The sequence below is a fragment of the Rana temporaria genome, chromosome 1 (assembly GCF_905171775.1).
Source record: "Rana temporaria chromosome 1, aRanTem1.1, whole genome shotgun sequence".
NCBI classification, from domain to species: domain Eukaryota; kingdom Metazoa; phylum Chordata; class Amphibia; order Anura; family Ranidae; genus Rana; species Rana temporaria.
Genome location: NC_053489.1, coordinates 93233960 through 93254048, shown reverse-complemented (window position 1 = coordinate 93254048; position 20089 = coordinate 93233960). Strand labels below are relative to the sequence as shown.

At 41.6% G+C, this 20089-nt stretch overlaps 1 protein-coding gene across 2 annotated transcripts in view; it reads left to right on the top strand.

Annotated features, from left to right (window-relative positions):
- The window catches only part of IPO11 (importin 11), a 652108-nt gene that overhangs the window by 197224 nt on the left and 434795 nt on the right, over nt 1-20089 (top strand). For both annotated transcript variants that reach the window (XM_040340423.1, XM_040340415.1), the window contains 4 exons: nt 307-397; nt 5117-5164; nt 9089-9194; nt 13992-14118. In XM_040340423.1, coding sequence (XP_040196357.1) covers nt 307-397; nt 5117-5164; nt 9089-9194; nt 13992-14118 — 372 coding nt within the window. The remainder of the gene's footprint in view (nt 1-306; nt 398-5116; nt 5165-9088; nt 9195-13991; nt 14119-20089) is intronic.

Below are 20089 nucleotides of genomic sequence, written 5' to 3'. Positions count from 1 at the left end.
CTATTTTATCTGCATACAATACACTAATCAGGCTCACCTGACCTGGTGGGGGTATATATTTTGTGTGAGTTTCAGTCTTCATACAAGCTATTTTTTGGCTAGTCTTGTATGGTCAGCTTTAATATCTGGTGTCCAGACTGGAGGAAGCGGTATACTGACGGAAGCACTCAAACGGGGGTGCTGGGACTGTTCTGTCACAGACACTTTAACTTTATAGGAACTATTGTTTTTTTTACTTAGCCAGTGTTGACAGGAGAAACCTGCAAATAAGATGCATTCTAATTATTTTTTTTTCTCTTTCGGCAGCCGTGTTCAGAGGTGCTGTTTATCGACATCTTTCATGAATATAGCCAGACTCTGATGCCTGTACTCTTAGAAATGGTTCATACTCTTCAAGGTAAGGGCCCTTCCCTCTTATGGAATGTACACATTTGTTTTTTTACCAAATAAAGCTGGCTATACACAGGCTTTTTTGGAAAAGGTGTAATAGATGGCTCTATTCACACTATACAGCACACATAGAAGAAACTCTTGCTGCTGCTATTGTATTATTAAAGCCAGCATCAGTAGTCACTGTTGGGCTGACGATTTTTTTGTCTTTTGTCAATCTAAGGATATAGGGTGAGAGGGTAGTGACAGGGCCACCCACAAATCTAATTTTAGACAGTTCATGAGTACCTGGCCTAAATGTATATAGTTTTATATAGTTTACAGCCAACTTTAGACTCCAAAGCTGGGTACACACGGGCAAAATGTCGATAAGTAAGTAAAAAAAAAAAACGTCCGAGATTCGGCCCGTTTGTATGTTGGTCTGTCTGTCAGAATCTGGCCCTTTGTAAAACCAGCAGCTGACCGACTCCTCTTCAACGCTGCCGGCCAATGGCAGAAAGCGCTGATCAGAGGGGCCAGCAGGGGAGATCGCTTCACTAATGTCAGATAATTAGTGCATTGTCTCTGACCAGAGACCCGCTGGGTTGTACGGGGAAAAAAAAGTGTGTACCAGGCTTTATTAACCACTTAAGCCCCGGACCAAAATGCTGCCTAAAGACCCAAGGGGTTTTTACAGTTCGGGACTGCGTCGCTTTAACAGATAATTGCGCGGTCGTGCGACGTGGCTCCCAAACAAAATTGGCATCTTTTTTCCCCCACAAATAGAGCTTTCTTTTGGTGGTATTTGATCACCTCTGCGGTTTTTATTTTTTGCGCTATAAACAAAAATAGAGCGACAATTTTGAAAAAAATGCAATATTTTTTACTTTTTGCTATAATAAATATCCCCCAAAAACATATATAACATTTTTTTTTTCCTCAGTTTAGGCCGATACGTATTCTTCTACCTATTTTTGGTAAAAAAAATCGCAATAATCGTTTATCGGTTGGTTTGCGCAAAATGTATAGTGTTTACAAAATAGGGGATAGTTTTTTTGCATTTTTATTTATTTTTATTTTTTTACTACTAATGGCGGCGATCAGCGATTTTTTTCGTGACTGCGACATTATGGCGGACACTTCGGACAATTTTGACACATTTTTGGGACAATTGTCATTTTCACAGCAAAAAATGCATTTAAATTGCATTCTTTATTGTGAAAATGACAGTTGCAGTTTGGGAGTTAAACACAGGGGACGCTGTAACATTTAGGGATCACTGTGTATGTGTTTACTAGTGTAGGGGGGTGTGGCTGTAGGAATGACGTCATCGATCGTGTCTTCCCTATAAAGGGAATGACGCGATCGATGCGCCGACACAGTGAAGCACGGGGAAGCCGTGTTTACACACGGCTCTCCCCGTTCTTCAGCTCCGGGGAGCGATCGCGACGGAGCGGCTATAAACGAATAGCCGCGCCGTCGTCCCGGATCGCTCCTGAAGCCACGGGGACCGCCGCATATACGGGGGGAGGGGGGTCCCGATCGGACCCCCGACCCACGTCAAGCAGAGGACGTATATATACGTGGATGTGCCTGCCTGTGCCATTCTGCTGACGTATATGTACATGAGGCGGTCCTTAAGTGGTTAACAATATGCTTTTTATATATGCACATTGCACTAGTTCTTTTGATACTGGCTGTGTAACATTAAAAGCAGTTAGACTAGCTTTAACTTTTTCTAATCACATAAAGATTGTGTAGGACCTTTTACACTGGACAAATTATCATGGTTATTACTGCTCTTCTCAGTGCAACAATATTCACAGACAAGCAAATATTCATTGTTTTCATAAGCGCCTGTTTGCCACCAAAATGACCGCAATGGCTTTCTTTTCATCCCTCTATCACGGGCTCTTAACATTTTTTAATCTGAGGACTCAAATACCACAACACAAGAAAAATATCTATTCCCAAAATGTCAGTAAAGTCATACTATGTCAAATAACAATGACTGACTAGGCTACACAGTCAAGGGAGAACTTATCAAAATAGGTCCATGACCCAGTCTGTGTCCTGACCTATAGTTTGAAGCGATCGGTTTTCTATAAAGTCCAGCTTTGTGGACCATCAAGGTTACAAGGGGTTCCATGAATGGTTTATTCTTTATTCTTGGGAACAATGCACTCCTTACCTAATCACTAGATTTTATTGGACAACCTTCTGTAAGCAGTATCCATTGTGTCATATTATTTCAATTTTTTAATGTAAGATTTAATGTGCTTTGGGGGACTTTGGGAGTTTAATTGGGTACTAAACCCATAGGCAAACATTTATTATATTGCAGCTTACCAGTTCTTAGCTATATTAGTTTTCTGTTTGTAGACTTTTTTTCTTTTGTTGTTTACCTTTTGGCCCAGCCAGTAAGGCCAGCCATACATAGTCGGATCTCTGCATTTTCTCCCTGTGGGGACACCAGAGAAAAACGAGGGGAACAAGCCTAAAATATAAAACAAATCTAGCCACCACATCTGATTGGTAAGCTGCAATATATTACATTTTGGTTTTGGGTTTAATACAGCTTTAAGGGGTTTTAAACCAAATCCAGCTTGATGCTTCTTCAAAACTACATCCTAGATTAGTTTTGATAGTCTCTTGATTATCATGATACTGTCTGTTTAGATATATTCTTTATCAAACTCTGGGCCTTCTAGAAAAAAAAAGTATTTATTTCAAGATGATTAGAACTTTAAATGCACACAGGTGGACTCTTATTCAACTTGTTATGTGACTGAAGGCAATTCTTGTTCTATGATTTGCAGCATACAGGGTGAATACTTATGCAATCAACACCCTTCATTATTTTACTTGTAAATAATTTGGAAAGCTATGATGAAATTTATAATTATTATTTTTTTCATGCTATTTGTATGTGGCAGCACTACTAGATAAATATGTGCAAGAGCGTTAAAGAGGATCTGTTAAAAATTGACTTATACAAGCATCCAAATGTCTTAATTGGTCATTAATATGTAAGCTAACCTATAGCAGATTTATATTTGCTTCATTTTTTATTTTTACTTACTAATGATGTCTTTCGACCTGGGGAGGAAGGGGTGAAAGGTCACATGAAGTCTGAAAATGGGGGTTCTGGCAAATGCTTGATCTCCTGCTGACAGCACTTATTGTTATTGAGTATCGCACAGCAGTATCTTGTAGTAAAGCCCTGTAAATAAAAGGAATGTGAACCAGTGGGCAGCATGTGTTATCAGCATGAGTCAGGCGACCACTTACTGCAAGGCTGGCCATAGACATTTTAACATTTATAGGCAGGCTGGTCGTATTGACGTTGATCTATCGATTGACTTCAGTACATCCAGCCTGTTGGTTTTTTTCTTGTGCGATCACTGCCAGTAACAATAGCCACCAGCAGTGATCATTATATTTTCATGACAGGGAAACCTCCCACTGTCAAAATACAATAGCGCAGCAGGAGGGATTCCCCTATCAATACTGACTGTGTTGACAGGGGAATCGAGCAATTTTCTTTTCTTCAAACTGTGGTTGAAGGAAAGAAAATAACATAATCTATGGCTTGCTTTAATTTCAAGGTTCATCCTCAGTCAAGAAGACAAAAGCTGACCATACTTTGATCAAAATTCAGCAGGGACCAGGTGAATTTCGATAAATGTGTGCTCAAAAGAACTGCTAGGGGGTTTATCAATTGGCAATTGCAGCCTCTGATCAGTGTATTCTGACTGCATCGGCTGCTGCCATCGGTATGCAGTGTCCTGGCAGAGATGAGGCGGATGGAAGCAAGTTTTTTTTTTCAATTAGCCTGACTGAATGAAAAAATAAATACAAATAAAAGTTTATAGGTGAGAGTACATACCACTCCCCACTTAACACAGCAATGCCCCATCTTCATATTACATCATATTCATAAAATGCACAGCACAGTGTCTAGACTTCATTGTCTAACAAAGTTCTCTCTGCTTACCATTGCAAATACATTTTTCACAACAGTAAATGAAGGAAAGGCCAATCAAAAGTCCTTATAGCTGAGACTTTATAAGGGGCAAAACAAATGTTAGAGGCACTTCTGAATTTCATCGCCAATCATACTTGAAGTGGTTGTAAAGGAGAAAAAAAAATTCATAATAAGCATCCTTTACCTGCAGACATTCCTCTTTTCACTTCCTCATTGTTCGTTTTTGCTCAGAAGTTGCTCTATTTCTTCTCTGTTCTGTTCACTTCCTGCTTGTCTGATTTTACTGACCACTGTGATGGGAGGCTTTACTGCGGTGGTCAGTAACGTGCTCACACCCCCCCCCCTCCTGGGAACTACATCTGTGCGGAGGGACGCTCTCTACGTGTTAGAGACTTCAAGGAGGTGTGAATTACTGGGCGTGCCGCAATGCATACTGGGAAATTTAGTTCTTACATGGACGAACGATGCAAACCAGAAAGTGAATGAGAGAACAGAAACTAGAATGCCGTAGGTGATATAGATGAAGGAATTTAATAGGTATTTACTTGTTTTTTAACAGAATCATTACACTATTCTGTCTGTCTACCTTGCAGACATTAATTTTAGGGAAAACATTTTTTTCCTTTACAACTCCTTTAACTCTTCCACAACATAACCCCTTAAAACATTCCTATGGAATGCTAGTCCTCTACTTTGCAGCATATTGTTTTGTTCAAAACTAGTCATTTTGCCAATAAAGAATTATGTTCTGTGTTTCAGGTCCAACTCCAATAGAAGATTTGAATGCTCTATTAATTAAAGAAACTGGTATGTAACTGTAATCTAAACCAAACCCGTTAGTCCACTAAAGCTGATGTCCAATTAACCAGCCATTTTTTTTTACATTTGTTTTCCATATAATAAAAGGTGAAGCCTGATTGGCTTTTGGGGTCAAAGGTGTCTTTTTTGTGTATTTTGTCTTTTCTATTGCAGTTATAAAAAAGCATTTTGTTCTAATTATGATGTGATACAGAGATTCATATGGATTGTTACAGTCATGAGTCTCTGGGCCCATTCAAATCTGTGCTTTTTTTTTGTTTGTGTGGTGTGTTTTTCATGCATTATACTTGTGGCCCTGCTGTTTTAAAATAAATAAAGCAGCAAGCAGAAGTTTTTGAACACACCACACTTAAGCCTCGTACACACGATCGGATTTTCTGACTGGAATTGTGTGACGACCGTTTGTACGCTCCATCAGACAATTGTTGTCAGATTTCCCACATACAAATGTTAGCTGGCAGGCTTATAAATTTTCCACGGACAACGGTCTGTTGTCAGATTTTCCGATCGTGTGTACACAAGTCCGTGAGACAAAAGTCCAAAGTACAAACATGCATGCTTGAAATCAATGCTCACCAAACACAACATTAGCAGAAGGTGCCCAAAGGGTGGCACTCAAAAGCTTAAGTTTCATGTAGTACGTTAATAAGTTTAGTGTTTGTTGGCTGACAATTGTGTGCTGTTTGTATGCAAGACAAGTTCATGGGCAACGCCCTTTGGACTAAAGTCTGATGCTTTGTCTGCGGAAAATCCGATTGTGTGTACGAGGCTTAAGATGCATGGATATGAGCTGCGCCTTAGGCCCGGTACACACGGGCAAACATGTACGATGAAACCGGTCCGTCGGACCGTTTTCACCGTACATGTCTGCCAGAGGGCTTCTGTACGATGGCTGTACTAACCATCGTACAGAAGTCCGCGCGTAAACAATACGCGGGGCATGTCCGCGGCGACGTGGGCGGGCCTGCTATTTAAAGACTTCCACGCATGCGTCGAAGTTATTCGACGCATGCGAGGGACGGTGGGCGCTCGGACATGTACGGTAGGTCTGTACTGATGACCGTACATGTCCGAGCGGGCAGGATTCCAGCGGACGGTTTTAAAACACGTCCAGGAATATTTGTCTGCTGGGAAAAGGCCCGGCGGGCAAATGTTTGCTGGAATTCGGCCCGCTCGCGCCTACACGCGACCGAACATGTATGCTGAAACTGGTTCGCGGACCAGTTTCAGCATACATGTTTGGTCGTGTGTACGGGGCCTAAAAGTTCATCTTTTGCAAAAAATAATAAATATACATATTTTCAGCAAAACAATGTGCATTTATTATTATTTTTTTTTTTGCAAATCAGCCTGCAAAACATTGCATCCTGATCAGCGGGTGCAATGCCAGACTCCTGCAGAGTCCAGCTCTATGTATCTATGCTGGAGGAAGTGTCAATGGTCTAAAAGTACAGTACTCTGTATAAGCTTGCTGTACACATTGCTGTTTCTTAAATTGAACCTTGTTTGTACAAGGCCTGTAGGAACATCTGCTAAGTGTAGAAAGTATAAACAAAACACAATTTTTGCAGCATAGGCAGGGGAAAGATGCATTTCTTGCATCACAATTGGAGGTGAATCTGCAAATTACATTAAGCTCAGAATGAATGGTTGAGTGGACTTTTCAACTTTAGCAAAGTTGCAGTGGTGCAGTTGACTTACCCGATTTGTTACACTTGCACGCTCAACTAGCTTATCAGATTGTCCTACTCCCACAAGGTAGAAAAACAAATAAATATTGTTTTGAACGTTGGCTTTATCTCTATGAGCTGCCTTTCACAAAAAGTCACAGTGCTAATTCACTTAGGCACCTTAATATGTAGTGGCATGCATGCCTCTGAGAAACTGTCATTTAAAGCAGGATCACTGCCCAGGAACATTTCTACATTAGTGACAGCATATTCCCAATTCTTAGTAATGTTTATTTGACTGGAAAACACCTCTATATTGGATCTCTCTAGTGTGACTCATAAAGAAGGAATAACTATCCTAATGTCTTATGTTATAAATCAAAGTGTGTATTTTATAATAGGAAGGGACATTAGACTAGCGGGTTAAATCAGGTCAATAATAGGCTTTTCCTACATTAATGTGTGTTATTTCTTTGCATTCACCTTTATTTCATGTATCTTACTGCCAGAAATAAATCACCCATGTACCCTAAACCCATCTATTTTTTCATTGATTATCTTCCATTTACATGGTTGGTTAGTATACCTAAATGCATTTTTTCAGTAGGAAGTGGTTAGCAACCCCTTTTTTACTGTGTCCCATTGGGGAGATTTCCAGCTCTAGGGACAAAGCAGCGAGTGAGCTGAAATCCTCTTTTTGCCAGTTGTTTCTAGAACAAGTTTCCCCGCTATTCATGTTTTGGTGAAAATTGTAAAATGTTGGATTTCCAGTCAGTTTATAAGATTGTGTGTGTGTCCTGCAGTGATGCACACAAGATAAAAATTAAAAACCTGAACAAGGCTTTTAACACTGAACCACCAGTTCACCATTTCTATAAGCAAGGCAAATGCATGTGTAGGAGAGATGCCGAGGATGCCATGTTAATGAGGTTAGCTAGTGAACTGCTTCCTGTGTCTTACTGGTTTTCACAACCCAAATCTACATACCAGGAAGTCATGCACTTTCTACGGAACACACCAGGGGCTAAGGTAAGATAATATATTGGTACAGGAAGCAGTTTACCAGTTTACCTCAAGTAAGGCCTTGTTCTAAAAATCAAAGAAAGCTTTTATTTTTCTGCAAGAGACAACAAGGGATGGAGGCGCCTCTGGGTGCAATAGTTTAAACACAATTTATTGTAGACATAGATAAAAGCCACTCGCATTTATCTATGTCTACGATAAATTTTGTTTAAACTATTGCACCCAGAGGCACCTATTCCCTTGTTGTCTCTCTCTAAAATTGGAACATGGTCTCTGTTCCCCATTGATGGCAGCCCTGAGAGCATACCCCTATCAATACTTATCACACCTCAGACTTTTACCCTAATTTAAGAAGAAGCCTGGACTCACTGCTTATTGACATTGTTCCGCGCTCTGTATGTTTATTATGCTTACCCGATACTTGCTGCACTGGCTTTTTGCGCATATTTTACTTGTTGTATATTATTTTTCTGCAACAGAGATGCATTAATAGTATATTGGTACTAGGAATGTGCTCGGGCGTGTTTGGGATCCCACCTGACCGATCCCGCCAGGAAGCCGACACTGCTGTTAACAGTAGGTGAGACATGTCCCGGTCCGCAGCTGCAAAGATCGGTAAATGTCTCTCTGCCTGTGGTTAATGGTGTGCAGTGTCTGCTTCCTGGCGGGATCGGGCAGGTGGGTTGAGACTAGGATGCCAAATACGCCCGAGCCCATCTCTACTTGATACATAGGGGAGCTGGAATTTAGAGAAGAAAAAAAAAGTAAACTTGACCTTTAAAGTAGATCTAAAATGAAGATATACTGTGTAAATATTTTGGATATAGTAAAGCAAGCTTTTTTTTGTCATCCATGTCCCATTGGGGAGTTTTCCCTCACTTTCTGTTTCCTAGACACAGAAATGAGGAGGAATCACAAATGTGAGGGAAATCCCCTCTTAGATGTTTGTCACTGGAACATGTGCCCCCATTCAGAGATTCCCTCATCTATTCTTTTTCTTATGATAAGGCAACATTTTGGATCTCACTTTAACTCTCAGTGACAGTTGTTAGGTAAGCCACATCCTTGCTCATTTAATAAAGAACACAAAGCACATTCACTGTCCTGCTAATTTGCTGAAGCCCTTGTGTTTATTTCAATAGGTTATTTGATTTTACTGGTGTAGACACTTTTTTCTGCTGTTACCAGTGACTAATTCCTATCATTTATCTTCCGCCAGTTTACAATGCCGTGGGACTGGCTGCATATGAATTATTTGACAGTGTGGACTTCAATGAGTGGTTTAAAAATCAGCTGCTAGGAGAACTGCAAATTACCCATGATAGGTGAGAACATTGTATCCTCCTGTGATGTGAAATCAATTTCATTATGTTATGTTCTAGCTACATTTCTCTTGTGATCTGTGATTTATATTACATTGGAAGCCTTGTGCAGTGTATGTTACAGTAAAGTAGAATATTGCTGCCCTCTCATAAATTAGATGGGTTTAGAATATCGTACCGTTTGATATCAAAGTGACCGAGGTGCAGCAATAACTCTTTCATATAGTGGATATTTCTTTATTGTACACCACGGGACACAGAGCCTTTACATAGTGGGTTGTATAGTTCACCAGAGGTGATTGGACACTGGCACACCCAATGAAGACAAGTTCCCCTCTATATAACCCCTTCCTTAAGGGAAGTACCTCAGTTTTTTCATCAGTGTCTAAGGTGATGGTCGCGTCTAAGGATGTGCTAAGAAGAAGCTCTGCTAAAAAATCGCTTAAGGGGTCAAAGAGCTACACTACGCATCCATCCAAGAAGCTTACTAAGTTACACTAAAAATGGATGGTACCGGGCCTCACAGAAGACAGAGGCTGTTACCTGTAATGTCTCTCTTTTGAGGACTGGGCTCTGGTATCCAGTACTTTCACTATATGAAAAAAGCGCAAACGTTTCCTGGCAGAGTCTTTTACAAGGCCCAGGGAAGAGGCATCCTTTAAGTAGGAACCCATTTCCCTGAAGGTTAGCACAACATACCCGCCGTGATGGGTGAAGATTGGTACTGTCTGGTCTTCACCAGTCCTGCAGCGGGAATCAGGTAAGTGGGGAAAAAATCCTAAGAAAAATACATCTTAACCACTTCCAGACCGCTGTACGACTATATACGGCCTAACTTTAAAGATACATATCTCGGTAACGGCAGCAGCTGCTGCCACAACCGAGGTATCTATCTTTACTGTCAGCGGTTCTGGTAACGATAACGGCGGTCTCCGCGGCGGATGCGCCGCGAGATCGCCGTTATCGGTGGCGGGAGAGGGGCCTCCCGCCGCTCTCCCGCGCCCTCCGCCGCTTACCGGAGCCGTCGGTAGCGGCGGAGGAGATCGCGACCATTCGGGAGCTGAGCGGGGACGAGACTGAAGGAAAAATCTCCTTCGCCCGTCCCCATAGCTCGGCTGGGCGGAAGTGACGTCAAAACGTCAGTCCCGCCCAGCCTCTTAAAGAAACATTTTTTTTTTTTGTCATTTGAAAAAATGACATTTTCCAATTTTTTTTTTTTTTTCTCATTTTAGTCTAAATATAAGATCTGAGGTCTTTTTGACCCCAGATCTCATATTTAAGAGGACCTGTCATGCTTTTTTCTATTACAAGGGATGTTTACATTCCTTGTAATAGGAATAAAAGTGATCATTTTTTATTTTTATTTTTTTCCAGTGTAAAAAATAATAAAATAAATAAAAATAAATAAGAAAAAAAAAAAAATTTTTTTTAAAGCGCCCCGTCCCGACGAGCTCGTGCGCAGAAGCGAACGCATACGTGAGTAGCGCCCGCATATGAAAACTGTGTTCAAACGACACAAGTGAGGTATCGCCGCGATCGTTAGAGCGAGAGCAATAATTATAGCCCTAGGCCTACTCTGTAACTCAAAAAATGCAACCTATAGAATTTTTTAAACGTCGCCTATTGAGATTTTTTAGGGTAAAAGTTTGACGCCATGCCACGAGCGGGCGCAATTTGTAAGCGTGACATGTTGGGTACCATTTTACTCGGCGTAACATTATCTTTCACAATATATAAAAAAATTGGGCCAAATTTATTGCTGTCTTATTTTTTAATTCAAAAAAGTGATTTTTTTCCAAAAAAAGTGCGCTTGTAGGACCGCTGCGCAAATATGGTGTGACAAAAAGTATTGCAATGATCGCCATTTTATTCTCTAGGGTATTAGAAAAAAAAAATATATAATGTTTGTGGGTTTTAAGTAATTTTCTAGCAAAAAAAAATGTTTTAGTCTTGTAAACGCCAAATCTGAAAAACACCCAAAGTAGAGAAGTGGTTAAGGAGTTTCCCCATTTGAGTAGAGTGTAGAGTGTCTTACATATATATATATATATATATATATATATATATATATATATATATATATATATATATATACTGGAGGGAGTAAAGAGCTGATATTCACTCACATGCTCCACTAGAAGCCAGTGTCAGCTGCAGCTCATGGAGAGCGCTTCCTCCGCTGCAGACTCTGCAAAAAGGTAAACCATCCTGGGTAGGTAAAGCTGCTGAAGGGACCCTCCTCTCCCCACTCACAATCCACCATTCCCTAAACACACAGGGCACACTTTTGCAGTGCATGGCCGAAAAGGGGGGGGCGCGGTCACGGAGCGTGAGCGGCTCTACTGCACAGGTGCAGGGCGGGAGCCTTTAAAAAATTGCCTCACTGAATTGGTTATTTCCACGATAAAAGCTAGGAAGTCTACTTTACTGCAAAGTCTGTTACAGCACATGCAAGATATTCTTTGCTTAGTGGAAGATGGGAAATTTCACCTGGAAAATTCTTTGTGGGAGGAATCCTGTTGTGGGAGATTATCTATTACAGCCATTGCTTCTTTCAGTTTGCAGGTTGGACACTATAAGTGTGTGCTACTTTGCAGCTGTTCCAGGATGTTCAAACTGCGTGCATGCTCAATGCACTCTATCCTCTAGCTGCAATGACTGAACTCGGGGTAGAGGGGGTTAGAGAGGTGAACAGCATTTGAAAATAAGAAGTGCTAGTATTATTCAGGGGATCTGCAATTGCATAGGGGGCTTTTTGTAAAATGTTGCTAAAGAACTTACACCTTAGGGATCGGGTGCCACAATTTCCATGATTCCAGCTTGAGGCATAAAGTCCTTCATGTGGCTCTTTGAGCTGCAGTCACTCTCAACTTCTGTTTTTATTTGTGTGCCTCTTGTTTTTTTTTTTTGCTGTTGGAGTTGGACTTCTTTTGGTTGTCCCAACACTACAAAGACTTCCTGTGTTCCTCAATGGTCGAGAAAGAAAATAGCATTTTTGTACTCACTGTAAATACCTTTTCTTAAAGTCTTACTACAGCTTTTACAACGTTATAGCAACAAGACAGAAATATAAATGATGCATATGATATAAAAAAGGAATTTATTACACTGAATGCAATCATTACATTGTTTAGTGATTATGGGCCTTTAGCTTTAGGAGGAATTTGCCAGATTGCTGATTCAGAATGTCTGAGGTCTAATGCTGCGATCATTTTTCGGCATGTAAAAAACTACGTTTAAAACAAATGTAATTTAAAATGATCAAGTGTGGGCTTCACATCATTTTTCGGGTTCTGAAAAACGACAAAAAAAAATTCGAACATGCTGCATTTTTTCACAACGTTTTAAACATGTTGTTTTTCGGGTTGTAAAAAATGATCGTGTGTGGGCTAAAACGACATTAAAAACCTGCGCATGCTCAGAAGCAAGTTATGAGATGGGAGCGCTCGTTCTGGTAATACTAACGTTGGTAATGGAGTAAGCACATTCATCACACTGTAACAGAAAGAAAAGCGCAAATCGTCTTTTACTAACACGAAATCAGCTAAAGGGTGACGTCATCCGAATGGAACTTCCCCTTTATAGTGCCGTCTTAAGTGTTGTACGTCCCGCGCTTTGCTAGAGCATTTTTTTTAAACGATCGTGTGTGGGCAACGTTGTTTTAATGATGAAGTTGGCAAAAAAGTTTTTTCTACATGCTGAAAAACATCGTTTTTTACATGCCGAAAAATGATTGTGTGTACACGGCATTACAGTTGCTGGCTTGTCAACTGCTTGACCTCCTATCTTCATATTCTGACTGTGCAGTATGTGAGGTGAGGCAGATGGTAGGCAGCAATTTCCAGTTAAAATGTCAGTAAAGCTAACAAATGGGAAATGTAAATATTTCATTCCTAAGACCGTAAAAGCTTTAATATTCATAAGCCCATTCATGATTTTTAAAATTATTGTATACTGTATATAACAGGGCTCGAAATTTCAAGTCCTAATCTACTAGCCAGGCCTTAAATGACCCAACCCCTAACCTGCCCCACCCCTAAACACGCTCTCATATATTATCTCATTAAATGACACTGTTAAATGTTTTTAGCAGAATTGGGTTTCAAAAATAAACATTAACAACTACTTTATCAGTGCCCATCGGTGCAGCCTCACCAGTGCCTATCAATGCCCATCAACACTGCCTCCCCAGTGCCCATCAACACTGCCTCCCAAGTGCCCATCAACGCAGCCTCCCCAGTACCCATCAACGCAGCCTCCCCAGTGCCCATCAACGCAGCCTCCCCAGTGCCCATCAGCACAGCCTAACCAGTGCACAGACATCAGGGAGAGGAAGAGGAGAGCCGGCCGAATCCTCACACAGAGAGGAGATCGGCCACTGTGACAACTTTGATTTGAATCGCCCGACGCCCGCAGTCACACAAAGTCCCGTCTCCTGGATCTGCTCCTATGATGGACTTCCCACGTCCAGGTATTGGATCAGTGTGCTGTCTTTCAAAGGAGCAGGTCCAGGAGGCGGAACTTTGTGTCTGTGGGCACTGAGTGATTGAAAGCTGTCACAGCGGGCGATCCCCGTTCTGTGTGATGATATGGCTGGCCCTCCTCTTTCCCTGCCTGATCGCTGGGAGAACGGCTCCCATTCAATCTCGCCTGCTAGCGGGGCTCACCCCCCTCCAAGGCAGCCCCACTCTTGCAAACAGGTAAGTGGAAATTTTGAGGGCTGGTATATACAGTATATATAGTTGCTCTAAGATTAATAACATGTATTTTCATGTATTCACTTTTCTATCATTTCTGTAGGTATAAGTTGTTACGTCGGAGAGTAATTTGGTTAATTGGACAATGGGTCTCTGTAAAATTCAAAGCTGATTTAAGACCATCGCTGTATGAAGCAATTCTAAATTTGCTGCAAGACCAAGACTTAGTAGTAAGTACAATGAACTGTGATGCATCAAACCATTCTTGTACCAAGGATGCAAACAGATAGATTGTATGACTCTGTTTCTTGGACTGGGGTTGTTATCTATTTTGAAATTACAAGTTTAGTTCAGGGTTCAGTTTTCATAACATTGCAGACTTCCTAGTGTTATCTCGAGCCACAACACTTACTGTTCCTTTGGATATCATATAATAGAGTGATCGTTTTTTAATGTGTCGAAATCCCATTTCTTTGCTTTTCTATGCCGCCTCTGCTGCTAAAGTATCAAGGGATTCAGAATGAGTCTGAAATCTGTGTCGCAACAACATCTCTATCATTGGCTGAAGAGATAGAACATCAAAACAGGATGTCTGTTAAACTTGGGCTGCCTTAATCTCTTAAATGCCAAAATGAATGGTTTTCGATTTCCAAACGTTGTATGGCTGATAGACCAAATCAAATTTTTTTGTTTAAATAACATTTTCATTTTAAGATCCGCTAATTATAGTTAAATTGTAATAAAATGTAAGCATCACCTACTTGACAGAACCTGGAAAGATGCTGCATTGTTTCCTTTTATCCCTGTGCACTTTTGCTTTTTGTATATCCACCGGCTAATTCTGACTTTAGACTTTAGTTTATAACCAAGGCATGCACATGTTTTTTTACTCAGGCTTTCAGTTAAAAAAACGACCCAAACAGTGGAATTTTTAACAAAATCCAGCATCAATTAAATGAATGCAGGATATTCTTAGTGTGTCCTGCCTTGCTGTGATTTTGCTCTGGCCCCCCTATGCCAGAAAGCCTGTACGCCATTTTTGAAAATCAACATCATCGATGGCCAGCTTCTTGTTCCTAGTTCTCTGATTTCTGTTTCACCTGTGCAAAAATAAATTGAATCACTATTTTCTGAGATTTTGCAAGATCTTTGGAAATTGTGCTTTCTTTTTTCTCTCCTGAGATCTCCCAGATTAACTACAAAAGCTTCCTGGAAGGCACTGGTGACAGGAGGCAGCCGGGAAGCCCTGGATAGGTTTTCCCTTAAATACTGCATTTGCAATATTAGTGTATATGTGGTTACAGCTGAGTATGCAGAGCCGCATGTAGATATATTTTCATTGTTTTGGAGGTAAAGTTCCACTTTAGTAATTCTGTGCATTTTCCAATCCAATCAACATTCAGTTTTAAAGGATATGTTCACCTTTCGTAACATGTTACCACCATATTCTGGGTGTGGTATGTAACATGTTACGGATTGACCAGCCTCCGCACCTCCCCGATCTCGGTCTTGACAGCTAGCAGGGATCTTTTCACCCCCCGCCCAGCCTTGTCACTCATTCATAGTGTTCTGTGAATAGAAACTTTTCAGCTGTCGGCGTAAGTAAAAATTTTATTATTTGTATACCTACTCTGATTGTGTGCACACTATTTCCCCAGATTGTGGTAATGTGGTGGTGGTGGTCGTATACATACAAACATTGCTCACAAGGCTTTCCTGCATACATTGCCTCTCTTATGGCTGCTGCATGCTACAATATGGTGTACATGACTGGCAGTTATAGGTAGGTTAAGGTGAGCTCAGCTGCCAGAGCAACCAGCGAGACCACAAAGTGGGCAAGGCTAGAAAATAATCATGGAAACATGGAACTAATATAAATAATGTACAACACATATATTAAAGGCAAAAGATATTGAATGTGAATAAGGGCTTTTTGGGCAATTACATGTATTATGCTGGTGGTTAAGCTAACCTCTTCAAGAGGAATTTACATTTCTTTACAAGCATATACATAAATGTTTATTAAAGGAATGATTCTACTGTAGCAGCTGTATCCTCAAGTGTCTTTTTTTTTTTATCTTCCTTTGTCTTTCAAGGGTGTTGTTATAACATACGGAATTAATGTGGGATGATGTTTTAATGCAGCACGGCTCATTACAGTGAGTGGCAGTCATGCCTTTGCCTGTGCTGGAAATAGATATCAGGTGTCAAAGACTCAGTCGATGAAATAATTGTCGGTAAACTGGGAGGAACTGCAAGACCGAGTGAAACAAGAAATGTACCTAATGAGCACCGGGTCTCTTCATTACCCACCAGTATATACATAAAACACGTGCAGTAACGCGGCTTCCACTGGGAAGGCTTTCATTGCTCAGCGCTTCTCTAATCAATGTTTTTCAAGATCTTCATATTGCCTTGGACTAGAGATGACTCCTTGTCAATGTAGCACCATGTACCTATGGTGATTGTAATGCTGTGCCTGTTTACTTCCACCTTCTGAAAAATTTATTCAGTAAGGAGATTGGTATTGGCACAGACTTTGGGGGTTATTTACGAAAAGGCAAATCTACTTTTCACTACAAGTGCACTTGGAAGTGCAGTCGCTGTAAATCTGAAGGGGACATGCAAGGAAAATAAAAAAACATAATTTTAGCTTGCATATGATGGGATGATAAAATCAGCAGAGCTTCCCCTCATTTCAGATCTCTCCCCTCGGATCTAGAGTGACTGCACTTCCAAGTGCACTTGTAGTGCAAAGTGGCATTGCCTCTCGTAAATACCCCTCACTGTGTTGTTAAATTGGAACTCTTCTTCTTTGTTTGGGGGGAGGTTAATCTTCGTCAGGACTATGCGTCACTACAATGTCCAGATCTGTCCTCCCGTTAGGGATCTGCAGTGGCCTGAACTTCCTGCTTCCTTTCTTGTAGTCTTCTCTTTATATACTTTGGACAGAAGGAAAATCCTTTGAAGCTCAGTTAAACATTTGTCTAATTCAGGCAAATAAATCCCATGTGCATTCAAGACAAAATATGTTCAGTCCTGCAGTTTATTTTCCTCAGAAATTAGTGGCTACCACTTCGCTTAGAGAAGAAAAGCCTGTCAGCAGCTGCAGAGTTGGGACCCTTGTATGGTGAAGCAGCTGTCTGTCCCCTGCTGGGACAGAGTCAGAGTTTACCAATCAGTAGATAGCATGAGCTTTGCTGATTGCAAAGCTATATGTCTACCTTGGCAGGCGTGAAATAGGGTTCTTCACAGAGAGCAAGATACACACTGTGTAGCTGCTGGCAGGGGACAGGCTTTTTTAATTAGTCTGTGGCTAAACTGAAAGTTCAGTTGGGCTTTAAGGGGACCGGTGGCCTCATTATTTATTGCTGCAACAGGGGTTGTTCATGCCCCAAAGAATTGTCTTTGAACATATACTGTTTCTCATCTTCTGAACTGCCTTTCCCTATTTAGTGCCTGTTGGGATCCCACCCTTTTACTGCTGGTAGACTGTAACCAGTAGTTCTGGCTTATCTTTGTCCCTGCAGAAATTGAAAAAATATTGGACAGAATATTCTGAACTCCCTATTGGCTAGCGGAGCTAGCTCTGGTCTCCTGAGTTTTACAGATTTGATCATCTCCTCACCATACACAAGATAGTTATTTCATGGCAGCAGATGTAGCATACTTAGTTTAAGGAGAAGTATGGACAAAGCTATTTTGGCCCCAATTCTCCTATGGATCACAGAAGTGCACTGTGTTTTGCACTCCTGTGAACCATTTTCAGCTGACAGTGGGCTAAAGTCCACTTTTGGCTTACATCACTCTGCCGGTCCAGGCTCTAGAAAAATCACATCATTACAGTCAGGATCCACCCAGAAGCTTGGACTGACAGCTGGCTCAGCCAGTCACTTTTGCACAGCCCAGCTCTCCAGTAAGCACTGGGAGGGGCAAGGCACAGAGCCTGTAACTGAGTACCGAGAACTCAGCGATCTTTGTTTTTTGATTGCTCAATTTTCGTTGTAGAGCTAGTAGGGGGCAGATGCAGCTGGGATCAGTGCTGCAGCCACCTAGGGGAGTATTCTTTTTTTTTTTTTTTTTATTCTTGAACTTCTCTTTTAAACTCTACTCCTGCATTACAAATTTCAGTACCTTTTACAATAAAGTCAGAGCTCAGTATTTGATTATGTGTAGTTGCAGCCAACACAATTTACGCAGAGCTTATTTCTGTTTTGCCCATGACAGTTCGGAAGGGACATGTCCTCTGAATTTCCCAGGCCTGGCCATTTTTTTCTGGCATTTTGTGCTAATGCAGCAAAGCGAACCTTTTTTTTTTATAAGCATGTGGTAAAGAACCTAACAAAAAGTGATGTGCTAGGAACTGTGTTCCACACTTTACTTTTTATGTAAACTGTTTACAAAACCCCAAGCCCTTGCATCAAAAAAAAGTAATTAAAAAAAACCTACATTCTTTTGAGTGAAATAAATGTAAAAATGATTTCAATTTTCCACTTTTCCCGCTATAATTGCTGTTTGTTAGACCAATAGTTTTTTGGAGGTGTGTGTGTGTGTGTGTGTGTGTGTGTGTGTGTGTGTGTGTGTGTATATTTATATGCAAGGCGGTATCAAAAGGTTTTGAGACTTTTCTTTCACTCCTTTTTCTCTCTCTTCTTTTTTTTTTTTCTCTATTTTCTTCTGGTCTAACTGAGACCTGCGGCAGATGGTTAATGGTTACTATTGTATGTAGTTCGTCAGCTCTGTTGACACCACTAGGAGAGCTGTGTATTGATACAGTGCAAGCACTGGCCAGTCTGTTGCTCTGGTGATGTATGTATACGACTGTATTCGATCTCTGTTCTTTTGCTGACTGATATGATATGATCAATAAAAATTGTTATTTGAAAAAAAAAAAAAAAAAGGTTTTGAGACTAGCTCTGTTTACAAGAAAGTGCTTTATTTATCTATGTTTACACACCATCGCCTTCACTATAGCCCCCTTGCAGAGCAATACAGTGCTCCCAGCATTCCTGCCACTTCTGTAATGTGTCCTGGAAGTCTTCTTTTCGAAGCTTGTCAAGCACCTTCTGCTATTGGCGCTGGATCTCCGCGATGGTGTCAAAAGGTCATTCTTTGAGCTGGATCTTCAACTCATTGCAGCATTGCCACCGACCTGGGGGTCTGCCGGGGGGGGGGGGCTCCTCTTGGCTGGGGGTCCGCTCTCTGCTGGGGTGTGCTGCCCTGTGTGTGTGTGTGGACCTCAGTTTGGGTGCCCGGGTGTTCGCTGCCATGTTTTTTTGCCTGTGTGTTTTTTTTACTCAGCTTGGTCGTTGGCCTTTTGGCAGTGGCTGGCGCGGTTTCTATTGGATTTAACGTTGGCCATTTTCTTGTAGTCTGCGCGCTTTCTTTACACAGAGACGACCGGCCGCCATTTTCTTGTGGAGTTTTAGTTCCACACTCGAGTCTTGCAAACGGAGATCCTGTCGACATGGGACACGTCTCTATTGTCCCTGGATTGTCAAATCCGGGTGAGCCGGCTAGTCAGGGATTCCCTGATCTGGTGGCTGAGGTCTCTGGCTCTTCAGTCCAGGAAGTCATTTCCTTTTTACTGAACAACTCGGGGGCGCTGGACGCAGGAAGAACCCCGCCTACCGATCAGTCACGATGACTGTGGGAAAGTCTAGTCAGGATCCCGTTGAACGACGCTATGGCGGTGGCAGAGCGAAATGTACTGGCTCTATCGCCTGCATATAGCCCGGGCGTAGAACTCTGGCAGTCGTCAGTTGCTGGGCCATGGACTATGGTCGCTACAGCCAGATGGGGACCTCCCGGCTTCCCGACTCTTTCGGAAGATTTTGAGGTTGTGGCCAAGTTCAACGATCCCTGGGAGGACCCGTAAGACGCGTTTGTGGTCCTGTGGGGACAATATCGGCTAAGTTATGCCTTCCTCCTGCAAATACTCTTCCTCCTCTGTTTTTCAGAGTAGAGGCTGAGGGGGTTCGAGTAGTCTAATTGACGCAGATTGATTTTGGCGTCCCTGGTACGCTGCCTTCGTACGTCTGGTGGCGGATGTTCCTTGGAGGCTGCCAATGCGAGAGGACCTTCTATTGCAAGGTCATACATTTCATCCTGCTCACATTCACTGGCCTTCACGACGTGGCTGTTGACAGTCACTGAATACTAATCCCCTGTACACACGATCGGTTCGTCTGATGAAAACGA